Source organism: Coloeus monedula, assembly GCF_965178545.1.
Source record: "Coloeus monedula genome assembly, chromosome: 9".
NCBI classification, from domain to species: Eukaryota; Metazoa; Chordata; class Aves; order Passeriformes; family Corvidae; genus Coloeus; species Coloeus monedula.
In genome coordinates, this window is record NC_138789.1 from 15893833 (window position 1) to 15906666 (window position 12834).

The 12834-nt window shown below is 35.6% G+C and overlaps 1 protein-coding gene across 5 annotated transcripts in view; it reads left to right on the forward strand.

Moving 5' to 3' along the window:
- ZNF644 (zinc finger protein 644) overlaps window positions 1-12298 on the forward strand; it is a 50163-nt gene extending 37865 nt beyond the window's left edge. For 3 of the 5 annotated variants that reach the window (XM_082287114.1, XM_082287117.1, XM_082287115.1), the window contains 3 exons: window positions 1471-1593; window positions 8913-9015; window positions 9500-12298. In XM_082287114.1, coding sequence (XP_082143240.1) covers window positions 1471-1593; window positions 8913-9015; window positions 9500-9692 — 419 coding nt within the window. In that variant the 3' untranslated portion in view covers window positions 9693-12298. The remainder of the gene's footprint in view (window positions 1-1470; window positions 1594-8912; window positions 9016-9499) is intronic. The other 2 variants (XM_082287116.1, XM_082287118.1) reach the window with 1 other exon arrangement.
- The last annotated feature ends 536 nt before the right edge of the window (window positions 12299-12834 follow it).

Below are 12834 nucleotides of genomic sequence, written 5' to 3' on the forward strand. Positions count from 1 at the left end.
CCCCAACAATCTGATGTGCTCAGAAGTTCTTTTAAGGGACTACAAAAGTGTGGCAATCAATCTCTTAACAAAGGCAGCTTTCTAAAATAACGTAGTAGAAGTGGAAAAGAATTGTATTTTATGTCTTCTGTACGTCTGTGGCTGTCCCTTAAGACAGGAGATTGCTTAATAAAGAAGTGTATCTTTGACAGGTTTAATGATTTGAAAAACAATGCTCAAGGAACAGCTTGCCAAACCTGACACTGTGTTTTGCTTTCTGTATAATATTTACTGCTCAATGCTAGGTAGAACCTGTTTGGTTGTGATGAACAACCAAGTAAAAATAAACATACGCTCGCATAGTACTAACGGTTATGAATGGGGCCCGATAGTTTTCTGTGGCTGAGGTAACAGAATTTGATAACTAACGCACTGTGCCAGTTGAGTTAATGAAAAAATATTTAACATCAAGTTGAACATCTTCTGTTTTTCCTAAAAAAGGGCAAATATTCCTAATTCTGGTTTTAGTTTTAAAAAGGCTTTAACCAACCAGGTATTCTTCTTCTGTAACTTGCCTGAAAAAACAGCATGTCTTCTGTGGGCTGCTGGAGAATAGCATTCTTTCTTTCCTGCAAACAGAGACTTTCCAGCTGAGTAGTTTTAGCTTTTTCATTTATTCTTCTAATAATTTATTAGTAGAGAGCCTGAAATATTAGTTGACCAAAACAATATATCTTTGGTAAAATGCAGGGAGAAACATTATGGTGAAGTTGAGCAGGGGAGAAGTTACGATGGTTTCTTTGTCTGTAAGTGAGGAATTCAGTATTGTTTCATTGTTTTCCTGTGATAAATAGCATATTGCTTTGTTGATATTTATTTAGCACAAAGATTTTAGCAAAAAACTTCAAATCATTTACTTTCATTATCAATTGTGCACCTAAAGTAATGAATAGAAAACGCACTGAACAAAATGTTTGGTCTAACAACTGTTCAGTGGTGTGTTTTACCACCGTTTTCTCTGAGCCTTCAACAGCCGCCTAATTTTAGTATTGAGCTCTTCAGTCTTACGGGTAAAACACTTCTAATTACCACTTTGTCAACTTGGCTTTTCAAATTCTTTTTATTGGAAATGTTGAAAGCTCTGAAATTTCTCAACAGAATTGTGCTGTACAAATTGCAGGATTGTATTTTGGAATTAGAGCTTCATAATGTGGAGATCTGTAGGAACTTGATAGTAAGTACTAAATGCAGAGTAGCCTACTGGGCTCAAGTTGCCTCCTTTCTGTTCTTTTTCAAATAACATGGTTTGGCTTAAAGCACTAGGTGGAAAACTAATAACGGTTAACTTGGATCCTTCTAATATACTAAACAATCGCATCAATGCAGTGAATATATTTTAAACCATCTTTATTGCAGAAAACTTTTTACAACGCTTTGAGAATTTCATTTTTTGAAGAGAGAACTGGATTATAGTTTTCTTTTGAATGATAGGTATGCCTGTGAAGCTTAGAACGTGTGTGCATTGCAATACGACGTTTACAAGTGCTGTTAGCCTGTCCAACCACTTACGCGCTTATGCACGAAAGAAGAGTGCTGGACTTTTGACTGGGACAGGTATGTTTTGTTACAGATGTAAAAGCAAGTCTGTCTATGATACATTTTCTTCATCAGACTGGACAAAAGCATATGTTAATTCAAAATAATTTTGAAGCTTCTGCTGGTAAACAATTTATTTGCCATAAAACTTCAGCAACTTGTAAGAAAACGTATGTTGCTGTTGTCCACTCTCATGTCTGATTTTCATTCTTACTCTTTGATTTTGGATCCAACACTTAAGGTATGTAAGCAAAACTAAGAGATGGTTGCTTAAATTCATTCTCCTATGATACCACAACTTCCAAACCAGATAGTTGGCCTTCTAATGACATGCTTAAAAGTATCTCAGAAATGAGAGCGGTGGGGAGAAAAAAAAGGCCACAAAACAACAAGTAGTTTTTACTGTCTAGTACATATAATTACAAAGAATAGTCCAGTAAAATAGGAAAAGCAAGTAATTTTACACCTTGTATATTTCTAACAGCATATTGTGTGTAGTTGTTTCATATCTTGTTCGACTCACAACTCAAAAACTACCTGCTCTGACATTGAGTGAGGGTCGTACAGCATTTAGCACTGCTATTAATGTCTTTTTATTAAAACAAACTTCATTTTGAAATTCTTCTAATATGCTGTATTTTGGCTTGTTTCCAGAGACCTGCAGCTTGCTTGGCTGTAGGCAGTTTCTGAGTTTACTTGGATTATTGCTAAGATTAGTGGGACTTCACATGATCAACAGCAAATTGAGGAGCAGAGATGCAATATAATGAGGAAAATTTGGAGATATGAAGCCTGAAATATTCTATAATTAAGAAGGGCAGCCATCAGTTCTCTGTGTCAACAAACACAGACTTTTACATAATGGTCTTGGAAAATGCATAATCCTTTTTTTATCTGCAGATGTAATTCATTATGCTAAAAATGACAAACTGAGTTGCAGGCTTTCTCTGTAGAAGGTTAAAAGAAATATTTTTACAGTATAGGCCTGTGGCTGCCAGGTCTTATGTTACACTACATTAATACTATAACAAAGGAGATTTGGAAGGAAGTCAGCAGATGCAGTAATATCTAACATGTAGAAGAATATGCCTTTAGTCAGGGATTCTGAAATTTTTCATATTTATTCAGTAAAAAGGTGATGGTAGTGGACTTCATTTATCACTGCTGTGATTTGATATTAGCCCTGTGGTATGGTTCCTTTCTTATATACCTACCGAGGAGGTATTTTTCAATAGCTGTATATTTAAATTGCACATTAATAACTTAACAGTAATTCAGTGAGGGAGACACTGGCAAACAGAATAGTACACAAAGATTGAATCCTGGACAAGCACTTTGTACCTAGCTTCCATTTTGCTAAGTGAAAAAAGTGAAGGAAGCTTGTTAAGGTGCTTTCAGGGATTTTTGTTTCCTCTAAGAAATGTATTCTGCTAGTGAAGTAGTTGCATAGTCATCAGAACAGTTGCCACTTTTCTTAAAAGAATGGAAAGAAAACCCATGTATCTTGTGTCATTGGACCTAGACTTTGGTTTAAAATCAGGCTAGAAACAAAATGGGGTTAGAAACAAAGTTTAAGTAAAAGGTTAGAAACAAAACTTTGGAAAAAAAAAAAATCTTTTGATCTCAGAAGCTGGAACTAATCCAGATAATTTATACCATGGATATAGGCCTGTGGCTGAAACCATTGACTTAAGGAGTCAGTGTTGAGTTCTAGTTAAAACATCATGCAACCAATGTATATTTGTAGTAATTTAGTCATGACACTGCTGCAACTCTGTGAAGGTTGTAAGCTTTGCTCATTGACTTCTCATTCAAGCAAGCTTAATGCGAGGCTTGTAGACCAAAAAATATGCTTTTAAACAGCTGTTTGATTTGATATTCCACTTCATAATGTAAGTTTTGTGAGAATTATTTTAATACAAGATTTAACTGGTACACACTAGTTTTAAAGTACACACTTCTTATGAGTGTTGCTCTTAGGTAGATCTTGGGTTTTCTTATTAAAAGATGGTTGTGGTTGAGAGCAGTTTTGAGATGTCTTCTGTTTGGCCTCAGCCACAGCTGAACCTTCAATGGTCTTCAGCCATTCTATGGAGACAATGAGGACACGTTTATACAGGTTCCTTCTTCCCATTAAGCCTTTCTTATATCTTCTGAAGTAAATATAACTACCAAAAATAAATCACATCAGTTGAATAATTCTCATTTTCTTGCTGTAATAAAATAATTGTTCACTAAACATGAACACTAATTCTTTTATTTGGCAGTTGTTATGGGACCTATCTAGGCACTACGGTTTACTAGGAGAAATAGATGAGAAATATGTGATCTCTGGATGCCACCAAAGTGAGACCTTTCCGAGCACTACCTCAGCTTATGTACTAGTCTCAGATTTTCCATTTGTGTGCACATGTTTTTGATACTGACTGTTACCATATTGCTCTTCTGGCCGATGCCCTGCTTCTCCAGCCAGTAATTTCATCATATTTAGTTAAATCTTAGCCTATTTTTCTTTTCAAATGCAACTTTACAGCTTCAGCAGTATAGTAGACATAGTTAGGCATAATGGTAGCTTTGGAGAATGGACTCAAGAAAAACATCCTAGAATGGACTCAAGAAAAACATCCTAGAAGTGAAAGTTGCTAGACCGTTGGCTGTTTGAGGTTAGTCTTTATTAAACCTTATTTGTGCCTATACTTACACATTATAGATCCACTGTAGAGCAAATACCTGTGTCTTCAGATGTCTGGCTGGAACTTTTTTGTTGTTGTTATTCAGTCCAATTTTTAATAATGTAATGATCTAACTGTTCATCTTGAGTAGATGTTCATTTCCTTTTATACCTGTTTTGATGTGTAACAACACATTGGTGTTTCTCAGAGCATGTGGTAAACTTGCTTCTTTCTTCTGAGTATCTTTAGAGCATTGGATAGACCTACACAAAATCTTCAAAATGCATCTCACTCTTCTTCGTTATAGTTGTATATTCAGCTTCCTTTCTTCTTATCTCTCTGGGCTTCTCTTCCTCCCTCCTCCCCGAGTCTCTTGATACTTTCTTGTGCCCTGGCTTTTTACATCTTCTCTTCGTTGACTCTTTTCACCTGCTCAGTCTCTTCTTACTGGCTGTCATCTTCTGGGAATCACTACTTTCCTTTGGTCTCTGCTTCTGTAGGTGGAGACTGCTTTGTCAGAAGTTTGGGAGGGAACAATAAAGTACAGAGCAAGGAGTCTGGCCTTCAAGCCAACAGTGTGACTGAGGTAGCAGTTCATGAGGGCTACTACATGTTCAAATAATTTCAAATATTATTTTGTCAAACTTGTAGCTTTGGGAAGTTTGCAGTGGAAGCATATCAGGTATGCAGAAATCTGAGATCTACTGGCTTTGTGTGTCTTTATTCTGTGCTGTTACAGTCATAATGAATCAACTGGCATGATGATCTAATTTTCAGTATCCTATAAAATCCTATAGAGAGCAAATCACAGAGGGTTTTTTTAAATGTACTTTATTTGTGCGGTAGTGATGAGGATGGGTAGCAAGTGATTGAATTTGAAAAATTAGTGACTAATTGTACGAGAAGGATAATTCATTATTTTTTACTTTTTAATTGCAGGTGTTTTCAAATGGTTAATTAGTTCTACTTCTGTGTGCAATGATTCAACTTGTTTTAGCTTACATACATTATGAGAAAAGTAATGAAGCCTGAGTAAAAGACCCAGCTTCAGTTTTCCTGAAATAAGAACCATTTCATGTTGGGGGACATCAGGAAGAAGAGCCGTTTAATTTGGAACCGCAGACCAAATGTCACGGCGTGAAAGGGCCTCTAATTGTGACCTGTATAATTCATGTTGTCTTAGGCATGCTCACTGAAACCTCCTATCTCCATCTGCTTGTAGTCTTTCTTGATAAGTGGTCACAGAGGTTTTTATATGCAGTGTTTTTACCTAGCATATATTTTTCGAAGTAGTGTGCTCTGAAATTGTACCTAAGTACCTCAAGGAGATTCCTCCGGAGTTTGGTTGTCTTTTGTTTTCGATGGGTTGTTTTCTCCATCATGTCTTATCAGCAGTTTGAGGAAGTGATGTGACTGGTTGTTTACAAGAAGTTTTTCAGTTATTAACTGGGAAACACCAGGTGGCCGAAGTTGAAAGAGACTTCTTCCAAAAAGAAGTAGGCCTTTATGGAGAATGAAGGATAATAGTTTGGAAGCTTTTGTAACTACTAAGTAGGTGCTAATGATAGGTAGTTCCTGCCTCTCTCTAGCAATTTGTGGCAGTTTCCATGCAGTTTACTAGAGCTAAATTATCCTTGGTCTCTTCCCAGATGTGATAAAAATATACTTTCTGAGGAGGTCATGTTTTGTTACAGTAAAGGCATAGAAAAAGCAGTAACTGAGTTTTGGTCAGAACATGGCTACTTTATGGGGAGGCAATTGTGTGACTTACTTGATGTTTGCAACCACTTGTAAGCATCATATCAACAGAGTACTCAAGTCTGTGGCTTTATTTAAACTTGTTGCTCCCTGGATAGACAAAATGAAATTATTGTGACAGTTACTGGTACACATGCCTGATAACTACTGTTTGAATTGTGGTTTTCAATCAGCTTTACTCAGATACTCCTTCTTCATTCACTTTTCAGCTTCACTGGAGTAACCTCAAAATGTACTGGTGCTGCTTTGAGCTCCCTAAAATATGAAAGAGTATGTTCACTAGCTCAAAAGACAAGGGGAACAAAAAATGACCCTTGCTGAACACAGGTTTAGTGTTCTTAGTATTTTCTATCTTTTGTAACAGCTTCTTGCTTGGGCAAATCTACTTTCAAATTTAGCTAAGTTGCTCTGACAATTCATTGCGTCATTGGAGTCTTTTTCTTGGTCTTTTGCTGTAATACTTTCTGTTCTTTCTTTTGTAATTTCCCTATCCAGAGTCTCCATCATAAACAGCACAGAGAACATGCCCTTTCATTTGTTTTCCTTGTTTTCTCATTGTTCTTGGAAAAGGTACCTTTCAAGGAAGTAGAAGCTACCTCTCCTGGTTCATTATGGCAGTTTCTGTCAGTGGTGCTGTTGTTTGGTTGCACAGTAGTTCAGAGGGGTTTTTTCTTATAAAAAGAAAATTATACATGCACACGCACAAACCAGTTAGGTGTCAGGAATCTTGCAGAAGACCAGTCCAGGTCTAATAAGAAAGGGAAGGCTCTCTGAAATGCTCCAGATGCGTGTGAGTAGAATCAAATTTCTTGATGGGAATGAATGTCTTCGCCAACATCAAGGAAATCAGCAAGCCCTTGTTTCAAATGCAGGTTGGTCTCTCTAGGAGGAGTCTGTTGTCTACTGCTTTGTTTTTTTCCACTTATATCAACTGACATCAACTAACTGTCATCAGATGGAACTCATGGGCATGTTTGCATTTGGATAGTACCAACTTCTGTTTCCCTTCTTCCCATGATGTTCCACAAAATTGGCAAAGGCAAAGCTTTTGCTGTAGTAACTGCTGCAGATAAGTTGCCCCTCATACCAACAGTTCTCTTCAAATCATGGGTGTCTGGGTTCCAGTATTTTATCTGCTTACATTGCTGATGATGTTACTGAAGTGGCGGTGTGTAAATATTTATGCATGTGGTAGTTCCTACCTGATATGATGGTTCGCTTTTCTCTTCCTAATTAAATGAAGAATATGCTTTTGGTGAGAGAATAAAGTATTAAGAACCCCTTAATGCTTTTCCAGAAGTTATCTTGGCCATTTCTCTCTCTCTCTCTCTCTCTCTCTCTCTCCCCCCCGTGCCACTTTGGGTTACTGCCTTTATATCCAGACTGGTTTTGTTGTTGCTGTCAGAAAAAAATGGTGTTAAGCCTCATTTTCCTAATGTTGATCTGAAGAAGTCTCTCTAGGTTGGTATCTGCTTTCTACTTATTTTATTGGTTCTCTCATACCTTCAAGCCTCAGAAATTCATTCTAAATTTTAAATTAGATTGGTAGGAATCTTTAAGTCTGGGGATGGAACTGGGAAACATCTGGTATGTCTACCAAGTTAAAAGTTGGGCCACAAGGTAAAAGCTTGAGAGGTGCTCATTTGGAGGGCATGAGAAAAATTAAGGATGCAATCAAGACTGTGTGTTCTTTAAATCAACATGTTTTACCTTACCAGGCGATGTCTTATGCTTCAGAATGCTCAGAGGTTAATTCTTCTGTTTTATATTCTAGGAGTCAAAACTTAGCCAAGTGTAACAATTTTTTTTTCCATTTTACTGTTAAGATGCTTCAGTAGCATAGCATTATGCCTTCTTGGTATCAAGAATACCACCTGGTACTGTCTTTCTGGTTTCTGTGGAGTTTTTGTTGAAGTGATGTAACTGGTTGTTTGCAAAAGTTTTTGTGTTGGAGTTCTATTGTTGGTGTCTTGTGTTTCGGAATAGAGCATAGCTAGATACACTTCTCAGTTCAAGCAGTCACAAACTTCTTGAGCTTTATCAGCTGTTTGCATTATAACAATATTAATTCAGTTTAATCTACTCATCCACTTTGGCTGCTTCTTAGAATCTCCAGGTTTTGTTTCAGATTCCCATTACATGTGTTTATGGGGGGTACAAACCTCAAAGCTATCTGAACTCATTTGCTATGTGTTTCCTGTTCACACGCATTACTTTCATACATAGTTTCAAATGCTTAGACTGAATTTAAAAAGTGGCCTTGCCATCCCTGTTGATTGTCCTAATACCAGCTCCCACTGCCAAGGACTAATACATACTTCTTGTAAGCTTCATTCGAATTCAGACAGCAGTGAAGGGGAAGCTTCATTTGAAATTCTTAGAACAAAAGGACAAATTTTTGCTTTGTGTTGAAAACAAATGGCAGGTGTTTTATTCAAACTAGAAATTTTTTATTGTACTAGCTGAAAGCTACAACTTCATAAAGTTGTAACTTGGTTGAACATGAGTGGTTTTACGATGGTACTTCAACTACAAAACAAGTTCTGAGATTTTGACAGTGTTTTGTGCATGAAGGGAATTTCCAGTGGTGCTTTGCTTCTGTGTAATTCTGCAATAGGTTTGTAGGTGCTTGCTGATACTAAAACAACAGTTTAATGCTGTGTCAATTATCTAGTCTTTCAAAGAGCAAGCACTATGCTAAGCTAAAAAAAACCAGCTTCATGTGTTTTGCCAGTATATTTCTTAGACTACTCGGTAATTGTTTTGGATTTACATTATAATTAAATATAGAATAATAAGGAGTTAGATGTCTTTTCACTACTGCCATAGGGAATATTTACTGAATTATCTCTATTTACTAACACTCATTGAAGTATTACTTTCACATATGGAAATTTCTCTTCTTAGCTTTAGACTGTAAGCAAAAGAAGTCAAGGTCAAGATCTGGAAGCAAGAAGAAAATGCTGCCGTTACCTCATAGTGCTGATGAAGTTTACATACTCAGATGCAGGTACATAGTGTTACTTTAATTGGAAGAATACATTCTTAAGAGCTTGCTAATGTTAGTCATTAAAAGATTCATGATTGGATCCATAAATGTTTGTGATTAAATTGAATGATAAGGGGGGAAAGCAATTGCCTGTTTTCATTAATTTGAACAAGAGGATTTGATTCAGTCATACTTGGTTGTTAGTTTGCCAATTGTTTCTCTAGCTAAAATCCTATGGTCGTGTCTGAGTAATACTTTGTCCTTCCAAAGAAACTTTATATAAGAACAACAGATTGTTATTACTGGTGTTGAAAGTGTGAGTGTGAGTTGTATAAGCTACAGGGTTTTGTGCTCACTACTAATGAACTCAATTACTAAGCTTTTCAGCTAAAACATTTAGAAACAAATTTTAAAAAAATTGAGACTTTCCTCTTACTATCTCTGTTTTGTAATTTTTCAGTAGAGATAAATATATCTTGATGGATTAATTGTAATATTTGCATAGGTTTTGTGGTCTGGTCTTTCGAGGACCTTTGTCTGTTCAAGAAGACTGGATAAAGCACTTGCAGCGACACATTGTCAACGCAAATCTTCCACGGACTGGAGCTGGCATGGTTGAAGTCACATCACTACTTAAAAAGCCTGCTTCAATTACTGAAACTTCATTTTCTTTACTGATGGCAGAAGCAGCATCATAGAACACAGAAACATTTTAAATTTTAATTGGATGTAAATTTGAAATAGTTCATCATTTTTTAAAATAAATTGCTACACTAAATTATGTTTATAAATGCTAAAGACAGAAAATAGAGGAAGTGGATTACAGTAACATCAAAATAAATTGAATACCTAACAGTTACAGTAAGTAGTCTTTATATTTTATATAGGGTGGAAGATGTGTTTTTAAGGTTTATTATGTTTTTGTCAGTTACTGTGTTCACTATCAATACAAGACCATTATATGTATGGCAGCCATTTTTAAATTGTTGCACATGGGTACTTAAAAGACAGATTTTAATAAAACAAAGAAACCACATTCTCTTCAGTGTTACCCAAATCAAGGCTCTGTTTATTCCAAAAAGAATTACATAGTAAAATAAGATACTATTATATTTTGTTTGTATGTATGTAGTGTTTTGTATAATACCAAGAACTGCTAATACAATTTACTCAACTTAGGGCATTAAATACCATGTACTTCATAGTTCAAGAGACTGTTTTGTTCAAATAGGGCAATTAGTACTATTCTATCTAGGTGTGTAAGTGTTTTTTTTTAAATCACATGAGGCTTTTTGTACTAAAAAGTGGAGGGAAACTTGTTTAAACAAATTTCTAAGAGAAATATGTACATAATACTGGAAATTTGTGGTAAGGAAATATTCTTTACTTCAGTTGCATTTCTCACTGACAATAAAGTGGTGCATCCATGCTACCTCCTACTTGTCAACAAAGATGGTATTTACCCTTATGTTTTTGTATCATAGTAGATTCAGTCCAACTTTCTTTATTACAAAGCATCTTTTTGTTAACAAGTTTGTTACTTTTATGACAATTTACTTAAAGTCTGACTTGCTTCCAGAAGTTTGCCTCTACTATTTTATTTAACACTGTAGAAATGTACTAATAAGCATTGCTCACTACACGGTTAGAGTAGGCTTTTCATTTATAATTCTGTTTAAAAGATTGATCATTTTAGAAAATTCAAACACAGATTGAAATGTTTCTACATATGAAGAGAATGTTTACAACTTAAATTTTAGAGCTTGTTTTGGATGTGATTATATGTATGAAAACTGTAACACTATGCTCATGCTAAGGACCTACTTACAGATTTATTGAAATAAATGTGCTGTGAGGATGGAAATATGGTGCAGGTGTCTTGGTCATGATGAATCGTGTTTGTTCATTTAAACTGTCTTCAGAACATGATTTTTGTTTAAATCAAATTAGATTCCTCTACAAATCAATTTTGTATGCAAGTAACATTTCATTTTACTCATATAGGGTAACAGATACTGTAGTTAAGCCAAGGATATGCATTGATATTTTCTTTATATGTAAATAAAGTTAAAAGCAGTTAAAGCAAGAGGAGTATTTTGGTAGAGTATATACATACCTCACTGCCAGTGAAATTGCTTTCCTATGGTATATCTCCTTACCAGAAAAATCTCTAAATAAAAAGGTTTAAAGAAAATCTAAATGTCTATAATGTGAAGCATTTATTTGCATTGTGTGAATTAAGTTTGTGGAATTGATTTGTCTTGCTTGAGATTAGAATCTTCTCATGATCTTAAGTAAAAGTACATTTACTTGCAATAAACTGAATTGTTCACAGACGCATTACATTTGATTGGTGGAAAGTATGAATAAATGTCTGTCTTCCTGGATGCACAGAGTTCAGAGTTAACACATGAGGCTTGTTAATGTTCTGATAGAATAGATGGGCTAAAAATGCACAGCTGTGCAAGACAGAGGCCTCAGACAAGGCCATCCTAGCTCTGTCAAGGCTATCATTAAATTAGTGCTGTCAGGTGTTTAACTGTACAAATTGCTACAGTTATGTTTAGCTTTCTTGTTGAAATTTATTCTCTTGTAAGTGGAAAATCTACATGGTTACATTTAAAGGCTGGAGGAATAAATACTTTAGAGATTTTAGAAAAGATAACTGGGATACTGAAGTGTATTGCAGACAAATTATGTGTATGCAGACTAACAAATTTCTGAATTTGTGGGTACTTGTGGGACTTTTTTATACGATGTGAAAATGGAAGATTTAAAGCAATGTGTTGAAGCAGAATAGAGGGAAGTGATCCATCACCTTGAATGTTTATAATGCTTTAATAGAGTGCTTGTTTACCCTTCTCACCAAAAAAGGTGCTTGTGAGAGCACCATATTTTGTGGCTGTTTAGCAAATGAAAAAATCAATTAAGTGCAAATGCTATTTATCTAATGTTGTTAAGAATGCTTGTAAGGTGAAGCCATACTGTGCAGAATTTTGCATTAGCAAAAAACTCTTACTAGATTCATAATAATAATTTTTAAAACCCTGGTTAATTCTGTTTAATTCATTAAACCCCAATTGCGAGCTACTTTATGTAATACTAAGATGCAATGTTGTGTCTGAAGAGCAGTGAGCTCTAGGGCTGATCAGTTTCCAAAATGAGATTCTATTGATGAGGAGCAATTTTCAGTGACAGGCTGTGTGCTCTGCTGGCATCAGATCGTTGTGATCATATAGTTCAAAAAATATGTAGGAGTTCTAGAACTCTTCTGATTATTAAATTAATTGCATATGTGGTTGATACAGGCTGAATAATCTTAAAAAAAAATGAGAGTACCATTAGCTGTCTTTAGCCTCTAGTCCTCAAGTGGGGCTATTTATTTTCTTGGTTTCTGTTGTTTGGAAGTACAGGTATTTTTTGTCACTAGCTACAAGGAAATATAAATCTCCCTCTCTGGAGTTAGCAAAATTCTAAATAATATGATAGAAGAGGGGAAATGAAATCAGACACTTTGTGATGCCAATTCGATGTTACGTTGCTTGAGAGGCTCTGTGGCAGTCTGTGCTGAAGAGCTGGACTTCCAGAGTTGCCCATCTAAACACGAGTGTTAGTCTGTTCAGGTTGGCTTAGATTGCTTTGGGGTAAAGACTGCAGTGGCACAGGAATTTTTGTTTGGTTGATTTTGGTTCTTTATCACAGTCTTGTTTTTGAAGTTATCCTAGTTTCTGGTAAAGGTCTCTTCAGTAGTAGCCTCGGGAAAACTGTAGAAGACCACCCCCATACACTTTTCATAAGGTGATGGCCTATATTCCCTAGTCCCAGTGATATTTCCAAATT